General features: G+C 32.3%; 1 protein-coding gene and 1 long non-coding RNA gene across 7 annotated transcripts; one reads left to right on the forward strand and one right to left on the reverse strand.

The window, feature by feature from the left end:
- Positions 1-1,630: 1,630 nt before the first annotated feature.
- Positions 1,631-4,731, reverse strand: LOC107852215. 2 transcript variants are annotated; one of them, XR_007056854.1, is made up of 4 exons: positions 4,474-4,731; positions 3,292-4,077; positions 2,840-3,136; positions 1,631-1,917 (listed from the first exon to the last, which is right to left on the reverse strand). It is a non-coding gene; the product is annotated as an uncharacterized LOC107852215 (long non-coding RNA). The 2 variants fall into 2 exon arrangements; XR_007056853.1 differs by lacking the exon at positions 4,474-4,731 and having other exon boundaries at positions 3,292-4,465.
- A 987-nt stretch (positions 4,732-5,718) lies between these two features.
- On the forward strand, positions 5,719-12,320 carry LOC107875378 (mediator of RNA polymerase II transcription subunit 19a). 5 transcript variants are annotated; one of them, XM_016722080.2, is made up of 8 exons: positions 5,719-5,848; positions 7,075-7,142; positions 7,709-7,998; positions 8,193-8,417; positions 9,119-9,175; positions 9,372-10,569; positions 11,357-11,569; positions 11,761-12,320. In XM_016722080.2, exons 2-6 carry the CDS (start codon positions 7,112-7,114, stop codon positions 9,420-9,422), a joined length of 654 nt encoding a protein of 217 aa, XP_016577566.1. In that variant the 5' UTR covers positions 5,719-5,848; positions 7,075-7,111; the 3' UTR covers positions 9,423-10,569; positions 11,357-11,569; positions 11,761-12,320. The 5 variants fall into 5 exon arrangements, with proteins under 5 accessions (XP_016577566.1, XP_016577567.1, XP_016577568.1 ...); XM_016722081.2 differs by having other exon boundaries at positions 11,816-12,320; XM_016722082.2 differs by having other exon boundaries at positions 11,845-12,320.
- The last annotated feature ends 3,735 nt before the right edge of the window (positions 12,321-16,055 follow it).

A 16,055-nucleotide genomic window follows, 5' to 3' on the forward strand; every position in this document is an offset into this window, starting at 1 on the left:
CCAAATGTTGAGAAAATAATTTATATGTCTTCAATTGATAAAAGAATTAACAACAAACTAATTATTATGATTGTTATTCTTCTAAAATTTGAATAAAAATATCACAAGCACGAACTAAATAAGTTTATCTAACCATAATCAATTAAATAGAGAAAAATATATTTTGATAAATATGATTGATAGATATAAATATATTTTATATATTCTTAAATTTGTTGATGAAATTCTTAATTATTTTTACTTGAATTAATTATTTTATTGAATTTAGTCTTTTTAAAAAAATCACGAAATTTAATTAATAAAAGGGGTTTGTGTAAAAATTTAAAGATTGGGGTTATATGTAATAATAATGAAAGTTGAAATTGAAAGTGGAAAAAAAGGGAAAACAACAAAAAGTTATTTTCCATTTTCGAAAATTTTTTCCGAAATTATTTTTCAAAGTTTCATGACCAAACACCATAATTTTCAACTCCAATTTTTTTTTTCGAAAAAAAAGGGAAAAATATTCATGGCCAAACGGGCTCTTAAACACTACTTGACTTATATGTCATTTGTTGAGTTGTAAGTTCAGTTAGTTATCTTTGTGTTAAAATAGATTATCTATGTTTTCAACTGAGAAATAATTTTAAAAAATTACTATCACCATCTCAATATAAAAATGTATTTTCTTTTTGAGGCAGTCTAAAAAGAAATACTTAATCCACTTCTAAATTTAGTAATAATATAATTTTAAAATACCAATTTCATCTTTAATATCGAAGTATTTAATGTACGACATGTGAGTGGTGTTTCGCATGTGAGTTAGGTTAGATCATTGCTTGAGCAGTAACGTCCTGACTTAGTTGTCATCTCGGTCATGGGGCTAGTGCAATATAAATTTGTTCGAAGTCGATTTCTCGAGTTGCACACCTAATGCCTAGCATTATTAAGTTCAACTAGTATACGTACCCGCGTGATGAGCGGATAACTTCAAAGAAAGAAATCCACCAACACTTTTATCATGTACAATCATTATCAAAATAACTGTTTTATTTCATACTGCATTATTAATTGTGGCTGATTTATACCCCATACAATTTATTGAAATCTCAAAATTTAAACCTCCTAAAATTAATTTACATTCAAATGCCATAGGTATTATGTTTTGTCTCGAACACAATAAATACAAAACTATCTTGTAGATATCGCTTCCCAAATCATATCTTAACTTTTTTTTAATCAAGAAAAAATGATTAATTGGTGAAAGAAATAAATTTTCAAAAAATTATCTTTCTTATATAATTTGATCTAAAACTGTTGCACGTCGAATAAAGAAAACTCATTAATTTATTGACGATTGAAGTTTAATCAAAACAAAAGTCATAGTAACAATGACTATTATACTAAAACAATTATGAGAAAAGTAACACAGAATAACTAATAAGGAAATTAAAATGAAACAAAAAAAATTGTAAACAAATATGCAAATTATATAAACTATATAGATGTAAGATGTACCTTAAGTAGTAATCCAAGTAAACACGGCTTACTATTTCATATAGAATAACATTATCGAATCTCCAAAAATTAAGAAACCAACCATAGAAGAACAAATAGATGCAAATAAAATGGACCATAAATAAATTAAAAATATGAAAATGGCTGAATTTTAAAGATTTAAAAATGTTCCGACATAATAGTAGTGCTTCGTGATTTTAATTATAGATCCAGTCTTATCAATCAAAATTATTTGGTCTATGCTTTCTTCAAGGATCATTCAATCAAGAAGATCTTTAACTCTAACCCTAACCGATTGTTTAGAGTCCTTATACTTCATGTACTTCTCAGCTATTACAATCTTGTTGATGCAGCTCCACCGTTTTCTGAGTTCCAACCCCAAAACTCAACTTTTTCCAGCCATTCTTGACCTCCTCAACACTATAAAGACATAAAAGATGTGATTCTTTTAAAATGAGCTTGGAATTTGATTGAACACCCACAAGAACACAGAGGGAGGGTTGGAGAAATGCTCAATCTTAAAGGTGTTAGTGAAAAAAACAGTGGCAAAGTAGCATAGATGGTGCTAGCAATATGCGATTCACCAATTTCAGTGTCGCTGACTGGCATCTTTCCCACTTTGAAAAAGTCATAGAACGCAACAATTACTTCTTCAGGATATTCAGCACAATACTGCATATGCTTCATAAACTTAGGAATATATTTAAGAGAGTAGTGTAATTAAATGACTTAATAGAAAAATCTGCCTTCTGCCCTTACATAATACTAAAGAAAATTTTAATTTTAAATTATCTGAATTTCTTGTTCAGGTTATTTGGACGAGTTGTTACAACGTTTTCATCCCCATAGTTTGACCCAAAATCATCTTAACACGCTCCAAAAAGACTATTGCAAATTGTCTTCTAAGTAACTCATCAACAACCACATAGTAAGCTGTAAATTGAATGATAGCATTAGCATAGGCAAGTCTATTAATCAACAACTGTGCAAAATTGATATATATGTAATAGTGCAAGAGAGCAGGAACCTATTCACATGAATGAGACTAATCGGAACAACGTTTTCCTCAAAAGAGAAGCAGTTATTTTAATTTGATGGCAAGGACCATACCAAGGCTTTCAAAGATGAGCTCATCGGTAGATCATTGATTACATAAACAACTAAGAATACTTGAGCCAGAAAATCAATACAGATACTCAAAATTAGGTGACCTAAGAAATGCAATACTGCGTATTTGAGAACTCCTTCAATTACGACAAAAAAGGATAAGTAGGTAAGTTGTAACCATCTTCAAAACTTTAATGTATTAAGAGAAAAGGGAGAATTGGAGAAAAACCTGTACCTTCCTACAACAACCTTTGAAGTTAAGTAAGCATGATCAATTTTCTGTTGTAATGCCTCCGATTTTCTATCTTCCACTATATGTATTCCTCTTATGAAAAACTAATTTTGATATAAAAAAGATAGTTAAAATTAGAGTTTGAGGGGACAAATATTTTGATGTGCAAACTGAAGAAACTTAGCAATGAAAGCATGTCGCCCATATCATGAGCAGGGCTGGCATTGCCCAGGTAGTTGTACAAAGCTGTAGCTGCTGCATTGGAATACTGCTTCTAATTCATTCCAAATTCCAAGAACCCTAAAAAAGGATTTTCCAAATAAACAAAGAATATAATAAAAAAACATTACTGAATTGCAAAATCCAAAGTAAAATGTACAAAACCATAGGCTTACAATACAATAATTTCAACAAAGAACGATAAAATACTTGCGAAGAAATAAAATTCACAATACCTGAAAATTCTCACTATTTCTTTTTTTCGTTTGTTCAATTTCTTCTTTCGAATGCTTCTGCTATCCACAATTGGGTAGAAAATCTGTTACCTATTCGATTTTTGTGGCATAATTAAACAAAACTTATCTGTGTCTTCTTCAACATGTACAATAATAAAGTTTTCATATCTATTACTATATAATAACTTCGATTTTTGAGGCATCATTAAGCAACACTTATGTGCTTCTTCTTCAACATGTAAAATAATAAAGTTTTCGTATCTATTACTATATAGTAAGTTCAACCGACAAAATAAGAGAAAGAATCTACCTTCAAACTGCAGTAATATACTTTATTTATACTAGAAGACTTCTTATTTTAAAATCAATCTGTAGATTTCTCCCCCAATTAGTAATATACTACTCAAGAACCTTCAAAATTTAAGAGCATAACTTGATAAATTTACATCAGACTTAAATTTGACGCAAAAAGAGCAACAACAGTACAAACTAAATATATTTGGGAGAAAAAATCAGTAGTTTCTTGCTTACTTCCCTTTCTAGTATCACATATTTGATGATTTTATGAAAATCTACTCCATTAATGTGTTTTATTATCTTCATAATCTAATGAGATAGTCAAAAGATGAAAAGAGTTAACAGAGAAAAAACATGTCTTAGAGGAAAAATGATTAAATTAGGCTGACAGAAGTCATTGCACCATGACAGAACCTCCCCATTACCAGTCGGGCTGACATTTCCCGAATGATAATACAGAGCAACAGTCACTGCATTGCCCTGTTGCTTCTAAAAAGCAACCAATTTCGATCTTAGTTCCAAACTCCAAAAGCAACACCAAAAATCAATTGCCAAAACACAAAATTCAAAGCTTTGAACCGTCCTGATACACAGAATGAGTCAAAGAATGTTTCTACATATTTCACCGAATGATTGCAGTTCCACTTGTGAGAAATCAAACACACAGAGTATGACTTTGAAATCCAATGACACATCCAACCATTCACAATGTAGAAATGATTCTCTCAGAAAAATAATTTAACAGACAAAAAATAACCAACAACATTGATGAATCATAACATCAAAGTCAATATTATATAGTACAACAACGCATGCCTATAGACAACAATTTCTAACTTAGAAAGTATATAATCCACACAAAGAGAAAAATTCAAACATAAGTACCTGAATAATAGAATAACTGCGACGATTAAGGCGATATTTGTCAAATTCAAACGTCTGGTTAATGCAAAGATAAGTATTTTTCATAGCATTTTTTGAATTGTGATATTGCTGATGAACTCTGATAATTTTTTTAAGAAGACGTCAGTATTTGAAGAATGTTGAAAGAGATTTGCATAATTGAAATATTTTACCCTATATAAGAAGTTATATGAAAGTAGGACAGGTTTTGGATGATGAGATATAATAGGGGAAGTTATGGATAAGATGGAAGAGTAGTTGTGTACTAACACCTATGTTAAACTGCTGACTATATAGTGTGATATTTTTTTTTATAAAAAAAAAAGTTAAAAATATATATATATTTTTTTAAAAAAGTAACCCAATATTGAGGGAAATGTGCATCTGCTGAGATGCTGTCATGTTATCCAATATTTGAATTTGAACTTTACATAAATACAGGATATGCTACTTATGAGAAAGCTGCTATGGCAATTTTTAAAATTAAAAATATTTTAAAAAGTATAAGTAATATGTCATAACTAACCTAACTAATTCCTTGTATAGTATAAAGGGTAGCAATTATAACCAACTAATATACCAAATTCGAGACAAAAAATTAAAATTTGTAAATTAAGTGATAATTTAAATTTAATATTTTAAAAATAATAAATGAATATAAAATTAAGTAATTGAAAGTTTGAATTCAAAATTTTTAAACCAACTGATTCAACAACTATTTCCTAACTAATTAACTAAACTGACATGTGTCAATATGTAATGCTTCCACGTGGTTTAATGGAGAGGCTTTGTCCTCTCCTTTTAATAATAATATAGATCATTGTCTTTCGCCCCTTGCATTTCATATGCTGGGTGAACCAAAAGGTGAGTCGTGCCTCTCGCCTTCTTCGTGCAATCGTGGTTCATGAGTAGTGATCAAGATTTTCGAATATGATAAATTCAGTGGGCATGAGTTCTTTATGGGCTCCTATCAGTCAAAATAAAAAAATCATCTTTAATGCTTAAATCATAAATTTTAATTTTTTTTACTAAATTACGTGATATAAATTGAGATAGAGCTATTTACATTAATGGAATTTCTTTTAAGTCAAAACTATATACTTTGAAGAATCCCCCGGAATTTTTGGTCCTAATTTTGGTAAGTACTGAAATGACAAAAAACTCCTTCAAAAACCGGTCAGATAAGGGCAATTATCGTCAATATGCTACAAATAGAAATTTAAAAAATATACCATAAAAATCAGGATATCACTATAAACAATAATACGCCGTAATTGGTACCAATAGTTTCTTTTTTCAACTCCGGCGAAATTGCAAAATTAGGGTTCCTATCAGTTCAATTATACGAAGCTTTACGGTGATTTTCCAAACCCAAAGCACCTAGATTCGATTATTTACATTCGATTTATTTCTTCAAATTGTAATTGCATCATTTTTTTTTCCGAGTTAATTGGTCAAAGCGGTAATTGGATTTTATTTATTTATTTCGATAACATTGGTGTCCGAGCCTGCTTTTGCCCACCTCTCAACTAAATCTAGGGTATAGATGGAAAGAATCACCTAGTTGCTTTTTTCTTTTTTTTGATCTCTGTTAGGAAGTGGGAGTTTATTGATTTTTATACTGTTTAATTATTACTTTCGCTGTGTTGTTGTGGTTGTTAATAGTTCTCGCGTGTAAGTTGAGTTGTAGTTCTCTCCTTATATTTTTTCGAGCCAAAAGTTTGAGTTTTTGTCCTTTTTCATTTTTGTTGTTCAGTCTTGTCAAGGATCTAAATGTTTGTTTGAGTTGCATTGGTGAAGTGACTCTGTGAAAAAAACTAATCTTTAGGCTGAGAAAACTGTTTGAGTTGCATTTATGAAGTAACAGTTTGAAAAGCCTAATCTTTAGGCTGAAAAAAACTGTTTGAGTTGCATTTGTGAAGTGTAACTGTTTGAAAAAATTGATCTTTAGGCTGAAAAAACTGTTTGAGTTGCATTTGTGACCTAGCTGGTTGGGAAAAAAACTGATCTTTAGGCTGATTATACACTATTTATCGGGAGACATTGGACTTAGTGCAGTAGATAACACTGGCTGTCGTTATACACAATTTCTTTAGATACCGTGCACTCTAGATGGCATTGGACGCCATTGTACACGATTCTTGGGAGACATTATTCTTAGGATCATTCTGGGTACTTGCTCTTTTTCTTTTTCCTAGATTAGTATTTAGTTCATTTTTCTTTTTAATGTATCTATGCTTGTTTCAATAAGACCTCCCTATCCACTTGATAGTAGAGGTACAGAGATGGGATGTGAAGTGATCTCTCTGTCCGTTCATATAGTAGGTTTTCTCTAGTTGAACAGATAAAAACTGTCTTTTGTTCTGTTAGTGTTAGGTGCAGTATTTTATTATTTAAAAATGATACTGGCAAGGTTTATGATCTCTGTTAGTACTTTCATTTTGCACTATGGTTGTATTGTGGTTACATTCTCCAATTGTTCTTCTCCAATGCCATTTTGTTTGCATTTTAGTTTTATGAGTAGATTGACTTTTGCTGCATTAGATATTTCTGGATTTTGTCTCACCTATCGATACTTCCCAGGAAATAAAAATCTACTCCATACACTGGACGCTAATTGATGGATCCAGACAGCAAGAAATTTGGACGAGGTGAGACTTTTACATGTTTACCTTTCCCCTCCAAAAATAAAGATAGGAACATACAATATCCTTGCTTGTTACACATGTTGACTGCTACATGTCTACTCATATGACTAGAATGCAGTTGATAAATAATGTTCTCTATTGCATCCTTAGGTTTATATCCAAGTTGAATGTGACATATTGATTGATATTCTTTCTCTGACTCCCGTTGGTGAATTTATTTGCTGTTGAAATTTTGTTTTATAGTCCTATTGCTTTTGCTCTTACTTTAGGAGGTAAAGTTATTGTTCATTGCCAACTCATTTATGCTGACTTATTCTGCTTACAGTGATGCAATTGCTTTCATCCATTTTTTTGATAAAAGGATGTGTTGCTTCTAAATCTTTGCGATCTAAATGTGGAATAGTTGTTTGTCAGGGACTGAGCTTTGCAAAATATTGTTTATGTGGAATAGTTGTTTGTCAGGGAATGAGCTTTGCAAAATATTGTTCTCCTTTTTAAAATGTGTTTATATTTAATAAAGATATTTGTAATTTATGACTGTTGTTGATTTGGTCCAAATATATTGTTAGGGCCAATAGAACTCACAGGTGCTCGTGACCTTATTAGTCACTTCAAGTTGTTACCTCATTATGAGTTCTTTGGTAAGAGGTCTCTTCCGCTATCAATTTCCGATACACATTATCTTCATAATGTGGTTGGAGACACAGAAATTAGGAAAGGCGAGGAGATGCAGTTGGATCAGCTAACTCAGGGTACTTCCTTTTCAAGAGAGACAAGTTCACGCATCCAGCCCTTTGACTTAGATATCCTTGGACAAGCCTTCCAGCTACGTGATACGGCTCCAATCAGTTTGTCTCCTGTAAGATATCTTCTTTCGAACTTGGTTTCTTTAACTCCAATTGTTCTTCTTCTTCTAAGCAACATTCTTATTCTTTATGATTTCTGAAGTTGGAGTTTTTGAATTGGGTTTCCTCAAATTATGTGCTGAAACATAAAATGATTTTTCCTGTCATAATAGTTGCTGATCAGTAGGTCTTTCATGGTGTTTGATAGTCTGACAGAGGCACCCCCACTATAGCTGGAAAATCTAAAAGCGAGATGAAAGACAAGGAGAAGAAGCATAAAAAACACAAGGATAAAGACAAGGAGAAGGACAAAGAACATAAGAAGCACAAACATCGTCATAAAGATCGGGGTAAAGACAAGGACAAAGAAAAAAAGAAGGATAAAAGCGGCCACCATGATCTTGGTTCTGAGCATTCAAGGAAACACGAAAAGGTCTGCTGTTGTCTGAACTTTAATGATCTTGTTTCAAAAATGATATTCTCATGGAATGCTGTTACTTTGAGCATCATCTTAGTTTCATATTCAGAAGTTTAGAAGACTTGTTCATCATTCTCTTAACTGAATAGAATCTTTTAAAATGGATGAAACTAAAATTTCGCAACAGTGCCAGTACCATTGTGCTGACTATTGCCCTTGCTTTCCTGCATTCGTACTTGATAACTTAATCCATGTGTACATCATCCTGTTTGTTATAAGTTGCCTCTGTGCGATCAAGTGGGAAAAAATTGAGATAAACAAGGGTTCAGCTTTCTAGGGATCGGACTCGTGGTCTTTGAAATGAACTGCTACTTGGCTTTTTTCAGTTATTGAGGTGAAAAGTTGTTGAGTCCGCTGTCATTTGGTTTAGTTTAGTGCATATATTTTACCTAGGTAAAAGTCTGATCCACTCTTTTACTTTAAGAATAACCTCAGGTTTGAATTTTGTGTGGTCTACTTAATGAGATGTTGACTTTGTAGTTCTTCTCTTTCTGTTTTAAGTTCTTGCTGGGTGGGACCTATCAAAAAAAGAAAAAATGAAAGTTCTTGCCATGTGGTGTTTAACAATTTAGTTTCATTGTAAAAGATCACCCTTCACATTATTAAATGGGAAAAGAACTTATTGATTTTGATCTTTTATCTTAAAATGATTTCAGAAAAGGAAGCATGATGAGGAGGATCTTAACGGTGTCCACAGACACAAGAAAAGCAAGGTAAATTAAAAAATATTGGATTCATATAATATATGACTTTACTATATTTTGAACCTTGTTTATCGAGGAAAAAGATATATCTGCAAACCCTAGTTTTGTGATATTAACTCATTGCATGAGCAGTCTAATCCCTACACTTAACATACATTCACCTTTTACTAATAGTGCCGTCATTTTACCTGCTGAAATGTTGCAGCACAAGAGTTCAAAGATTGATGAGATTGGTGGAATAAAGGTAGCCGGCTGAAATGCATGTGGTTCTATCATTTTTACTGCCCCAGAGTTTGCAGTTGAGAATTTGGAGGATTCCTTTATCTACAATTGTGAAATATCAGATGTGCATGTCATCGAAGAACGTTATGGCATGCACTGGTGTTGACATCTGTATCTTTATTTCAGTGAGACTGTTCCTTGGAAGACATGGCTGGTCAGATGCATTAAACATTTTTGTGCTTTCATGAGTGCAATCTGGAGGTTTTCATTTATTTAGTTCAACCTCTTTTTTCCTTTTCTAAATTATTTCCTTGAAAAAGTAGGCATGCATCTATCCTGATTTCTACAGTGATAAAGGAGCAGTATCTGCATGGCTGACAAATGTTTTCCTGCCTGTTTTGGTATCAAATCAATATTTTCTCCTCATGGAAGTCAGTTGGACTATCTTATGCTCCTCTCTCTTTTTTATTTATCGTTTAAGATTTTGGCACACACATTGAGAAAATCATTTGCTAGCATTAATCATAATCATAAGGGGCATGTGACTAAATTACCCTTATCTCTTTCTCAAATGATTAATTACTGACTGTATCCGCCCTCTTAGAGTAGTAGTGGTGGAATTGGAAAAAGAAATTAACCCTTTTTTGGTTTCTGAAATGACAAATATTTTGGAGCAATTTTTTTGGTTAAAGTGACAGATAAAAAACATCGAATGGATTGGTAAAAGTAAGTATACATTCTTCTTTTCATAGATCAAAAGCCCCTTCAAATAGATCCTCATACAGAAAATATACCCCAAAACTGGGAGCAGAGTTCACAATTGAACAAGTTACAAGAAAGCCTACCTTGGAAGCTTCTAAACCTTCATGAAAAAGTTTGTTGTTAGAGATTTATTTTTATCCCGCAAAGAGATGGAGAAAAAATGTGTTATTGGTGCATGGGTGAAGCCTCAAACTCGTTATGAGAAGTTGGATATGTGATCATGAAAGTGTATTAGATGCACTATCCTTGAGCATAAGATGTAAACTATTGTTTATGCTGTCCTGAATGTGCTGGAGTTGTGAAGTGAAACTGGTCAAGGCTAGTTGGAAAAGGATGGAACTTTCCAAACCATACTGGAGTACTGCTTACATCAATAAAGAAAGCAATAGAAGTAACCAAATGATATGCCAAATTTCAAGGTATTTGTATGTTCTGTTTATTATTATTATTTTGGCTCATTGGAATCAAGTAATACACGAACATGTACTTCATTTGGGTTCTTGTTTTCAGTCAACATATGTATGTTTGTGCATATGTTAAACATTTTCAGTTGTGTCATAAAATTGATCCTAGTTGTCATTAAGCAAGTAAATGAACCAATGACAAGTAAATGAACTGGACCAACTGACCAAGCACATCTTTTTTTGCATGTAACTGAGTATCTCATTTAGGAGGATCCTCTCCAACTTAGATGATGAGTAAGAGTTGGAAAATATGGCTACTTTAAAATGGATTTATGTGCAAGTCTCATGCCCATAAAGGAAGTCGTAACAAGTACAACACCCCCACCCCGCACCCCCACCCCCACCCCGCACAATGATTATAAGAAAGAGAACTTGTAAGGTTTATGTGTGCGTGCGTAGAAAGGCTAAAAAGGACATGTTTGAAGAGTATTCAATATCTAAAGCTAGAACAACTTGCATTGGATGAAAGATAAAACCTCTATTTAAAATAAGTGTCCTGTTCAATCGCTGCACCATTCTGAGTTTCACCTTTAACTGATTTCTATAATGATCATCCGTTTACTTGCGGCTGATGTTTTTGGAATTTATTTCGTTGCTTAACATTGAACGCGCATGCTTTTGCTTCATCTGGAAGTGCTTGATTGGAAATTGAAAAGCTATTAGGTTTCTATATTAGGAAATATGTCAAGTGCTTCGATTCTTTTTAATTCTTATTTGATACTTCTTCTGTTGTGGATTGAAGGTCCCTTTAGGTTGATGTTTCACAAGGGAACTTTCCAATCCCCAAATTTGGAATGAAATGAAATGTTGGTACTATGTGGAGTATTCATTACAAGCAACACAATTGAAGAAGTAATAAGAGGAGAGTGAATTTTGTGTGTAGCGGTGAAAACCGGAGATCCACGAAGGAAAGCCAAAAGCGATGGCAGCTCCCTGGGTCCCTACCTTTGCTGAGGTGCGACCAATAATCTTTTTTATTGGGAGGTTTCGTTATTTTCCTTCTTTTTTTGTCGTGTATGATCTGCCAAGTTTACTTGATGTAGTGTTCTTGATAATATCTACTTGGGTTTTATACCAAGAGCAGAGGTGCTCATCATAGTACTTTCCATGTGTTGCATAATATTTCTCGTTTTCTTTTGCATGCAGTTAGTTCAAGGTACTTCCTTGTGTCATATATTATGGTCTCGAATTTTGTTGGCAGTGATGGTGAGGAGTTTGATCCATCTTCAGGTTTAGCAACTTGCTGCCTGCTGGAGTATGATTCCATGTACCCTTTCTTGAGGGCTCTTATCTCTAGTTTCAGCCTTAAAAAACCACTTTGAGATTTGGGTTATAAGATGAGGAAGTTGAGATGAGTATTGGTCTGCTCTGCTGTCATCGTCTTCTCCATTGAATTTGAAGGTTCACTTCTCAACAGCATTAGCATCTGCTGAGAAAGAGGTATTTTAAAAAAAAGGAGGCGTGGCTATATTGTCATGAATGGAATCACTTATTGTATATACTAGGATAGAATGAGATGAACTAATTCTTATTTTATGTGTTTGGCCAATTTTATCGACGTTGGATTTGACTAAGCTAGTTGTTGGATGTTCTTAATGATCAATATGCTATCTTTTGGCACTTATATTCAAATCCTGGACTAAAATGTAGCCCTGCTGTAATGTATGAGAAAGTTTGTATCAGTAATGGAGATGATTTGGACTCAACTCTAGGCACTTACTATTGACTTGACTATATTGGTTTTGTTATTTCATCAAGGCCATGCTTTTAAATGAAAGTACTTCAAAAATGTTGTTGCACTCGTGTAGGACCTTAAAAATTGCACTATTTTTGCTTTCGGCTTTGCTATAGTTAGTTTTCATGACAGAATGTTCATGTTTCCAGAATTCAATAATAGTGATGGTTTATCTATTCTTATGATGATAAAGAGAGTTGAGGCATGAAGTATATTAAGGGAGCATTTGTCTTCTTGTATGAGAACAATAATGGAAGGAACAGTAGTCGTTGATGCTATAGATGCATTGCATGTAATTTGTTATGGGTAGTTTTAAGTAGGAAACAAAAGCATCTGATGTTAGGCTGGAAGAACGTGTATTGACAAGTCACGTCTAGATTTCAAATTTTATTTATCGATATGTATTGCATGCATGGACCCGGGGTCTATCGGAAACAACCTCTATACTTCATCTGAGATAGTGGTATGGATTGCGTACATTTACTCTCCCTAGACCCCCACCTTGTGGGAATACATTGAATATGTTGTTGTGTTGCATGCATGGAGGAATCTTTCGCAGCGTCACATGAAAAATAAGGATTGAAGTTACATCGATAACTTACGCTATCAGTGTAATTTTACCTAGTATATACGACAATAGATTAATTTTAATTTTTATCAAGTTAATAATTTGTTGACAATCATAGCGATTCACTTGTAATTATCTTACAAATGACTTATATTGTGGTAAAAATATTTTACAACACCTAACATAGTAACTCAGCATCTTTAGCTCTTTTCTTCTTTTCTTGCTAAAGCATCTTTCATTGAAGGGAGGTAAGGATAGTTGACTCCTTTTTCGCTTTGTCTTTTGTTGTCACTTTTTCATTTCCATTATGACTTGAGACATCATTGTTCATTAAGAATCCTCAACAAGAGTGTACAAGAGAAGGCTAAATATTTACCCACTTTGTTGCCCTGCTTTGAGTTTGCCAGAGGGTGGTTTGGTGTGAGGTATAAGGGATAAATAGTTCCGAGGATAAAATGAAAGATTATTTTATCCCATGTTAAGTTGGAGGTATTAGTTAATACCGGGTCACCAGGATAACTTATCCCACCATTTATACCATAGTGATGTGATAAGTTATCTTGGGTGCCACGAAATGAATTTTGTTCTTTGTATTTAATAAGTATTATATGACCGAAGCAAACGGATCCTTGTAAGTAGATCGATGACTTGTCGAATGGTTAGATTGGAACCTTTCTAAAGAACTTGAATACATTTGTTTTCTGGAAGGAATTGTCATTTTCTATCAGATATGCTATATCGTTTTAAATCTTGATGAATTTCAGATACTTGAAAAGTACCTACTGGCACAAAGTGATTATAGGCTCTTCTTCTCCAAATAAGTAATTAAATTAAATCGTTATTAATTCCATAAAGATATAAGTAGTAGTAATATTGAGTGCGATGCTGACTAGGTGTTTTAATGATGGAAAATTTTCTTTTCAAAATGATTTTGGAGTACGGAAAATTGTAGGTCATATAAAAAGAAAAAAAATGATGGGAAAGATAAGTAAAGAGATTCTCCACTAAAATTTCCTTTGGGTGTTTTAGGACTTTTTTATTTGATCTTTTTGGGATTAATTGTAAAAAGACTTTTAATTATATGGAACGACACTGTTAATAATTCTTACATTCAATGGGAAAGGGCAGTTTGATGTATTAAGCTTTTGTTATACGTGGGTTCAGAATAAAATCAAACTATAAAAGTTTATTATATAATTATAATAATCTTACACTCAATACTCAATGAATTTTATAATAGTAATAGTATATGCTATAGTAAGAATTTTACCTAATAGTATTTTTTTAAAATAAAAAAACAGTGTTAATGCATATAACATGTTGCTAAAAAAGGTCCTGTTGGGACAAACTTTTCACAAGATGTTTACAAGTCGAAACGGCTAGTAGATTCTTTAAATTTTACTTTCATGTCATTGAGATATCATTTTTATCTTTTTTGTCACTTTATCATTGTAAATAAATCATTATTTGTGGCAACTAGTAACTATTCATTTGTGTTTAAATGATTAATTGTATAATTATTTCATGTCTTTTAATTATTTTTACTCCATTCATTTACTTTAACTTGTCATTATTTTGATTTTCAAGATCAACTTGCATGAATTTTGATCAATATTTCAAACTGTATAATATATTTTTTTTAAATTTAAAATTTAAATAATCGAAAATTATATTAAAAAAATGCTAGAAGTTACGATCCTTCTCAGATTAATATGATAAAAAATATATTATAAAATTATGCAGAGAAAAAGCGAAATAATAACAAGTGAAAATTAACACAAGTAGTAGTAGTAAAGAATAGCATCCTGTATGTGTCCATGCAGCTCTACATTATTGGGAAAAGTGTTTGTACTAAAGTCTAAAAACATTTTGGAAAGTTTGGTCCCAAAATGACATTTTGTCCAAACTTTATAAGCATTATAAAATAAAAATATAATTAAAAATGGAAAACTTGTTGCTATGCCAATACAAAAATGGTTGCTTCTTCCAATTCCATGAACTGCAAAGACTTCACATGATAATTGGAATCATTTGCCAGTTGTATTTATGTTACAGTATTCCTTCCGTTCCAATTTTGGTAACATCATTTAATATGGTGTATATGATTTTATTTTATTTTTTTTTTAAAAAAATAGTGATCTAAAAGATATTATATATAGTTTTCTATAACAATAAATTATTCTATTAAAAATGAAAAAAAAGTAACTCGTAAAGTTACCGTCATATGACCAGAGGATTACAGGTTCAAGCCATGTAAATAATTTGTTGAAGAAATGCAAGATAAGACTGTGTATAATAAACATTCGTGGTTTGCTCCTTGAGCTCTGCACCTAGTAGGAGCTTTAGTACACCGGACTATCCTTTTAAGAGTCTGGAGCCAAAAGGACGTACTATCTTTTTTACCAAAACTTTTAAAAGGGACACTTGATTTGAAAAGAAATAAAAGGGGACAATATGGTGGTGGCCGAGCGATTTGCAAGTCGCCGGTGTCCAGCGATTTGCAAGTAACCTGGTGTCTAATGACTTTTTAAATTTCCTTTTCCAGTAAGATTCTAGCACAAATGGACCTAGAATATCAGGAGGTTTATATATATATTTTGAATTTGTTTAGTAAAATTTTGACTTCATCAGTATAAATTTTGGTTCTCAGTTGTTTGACGTCAACTAAAAAGTATTTTTGTTACTGTAAATGATATTAAACCTGTTATTTCAATTTGACTATAGGTTTTCAAATTTCAAACAAGAAGTGAAACTTAATTTTCGAATCTACAAAGAGATTAAACGTAAGCGAGTGTAACAGATTAGAAAATGAAATATTTGTCTATGTGAGGACACACATATTTTGTTTGATTCAATATGTTTCACAAACATTAAGCTATAACTCAGTTGGTAGAGCACCTAATTTATACGCATGTTAATATTTTTTAAGAGTGTAAATTTATAAGTCCGGAGTCAAAAGGCCTACTTTTTTTACCAAAAAGTTCAAAGGGGACACTTGATTTGAAAAGAAATCAAAGGGGACAAAATGCTGATGGCTGAGTGATTTTCAAGTCGTTTGGTGTCCAACGATTACAATGAAACTCACATGCAGATACATGCAGTTGTAAGACCCCGCAAAATCCTAAGCGTAATCCAGTC

This window comes from Capsicum annuum, chromosome 6 (assembly GCF_002878395.1).
Source record: "Capsicum annuum cultivar UCD-10X-F1 chromosome 6, UCD10Xv1.1, whole genome shotgun sequence".
In the NCBI taxonomy this organism is placed as follows: domain Eukaryota; kingdom Viridiplantae; phylum Streptophyta; class Magnoliopsida; order Solanales; family Solanaceae; genus Capsicum; species Capsicum annuum.

Excerpts from the sequence above, each read along its gene's own strand:
- LOC107875378 (XM_016722080.2), top strand. The coding sequence starts at position 7,112 with ATGGATCCAGACAGCAAGAAATTTGGACGAG. Across the intron at positions 7,143-7,708 it reads CAGCAAGAAATTTGGACGAG|GGCCAATAGAACTCACAGGT; the intron begins GTGAGACTTTTA and ends ATATATTGTTAG. Across the intron at positions 9,176-9,371 it reads ACAGACACAAGAAAAGCAAG|CACAAGAGTTCAAAGATTGA; the intron begins GTAAATTAAAAA and ends GAAATGTTGCAG.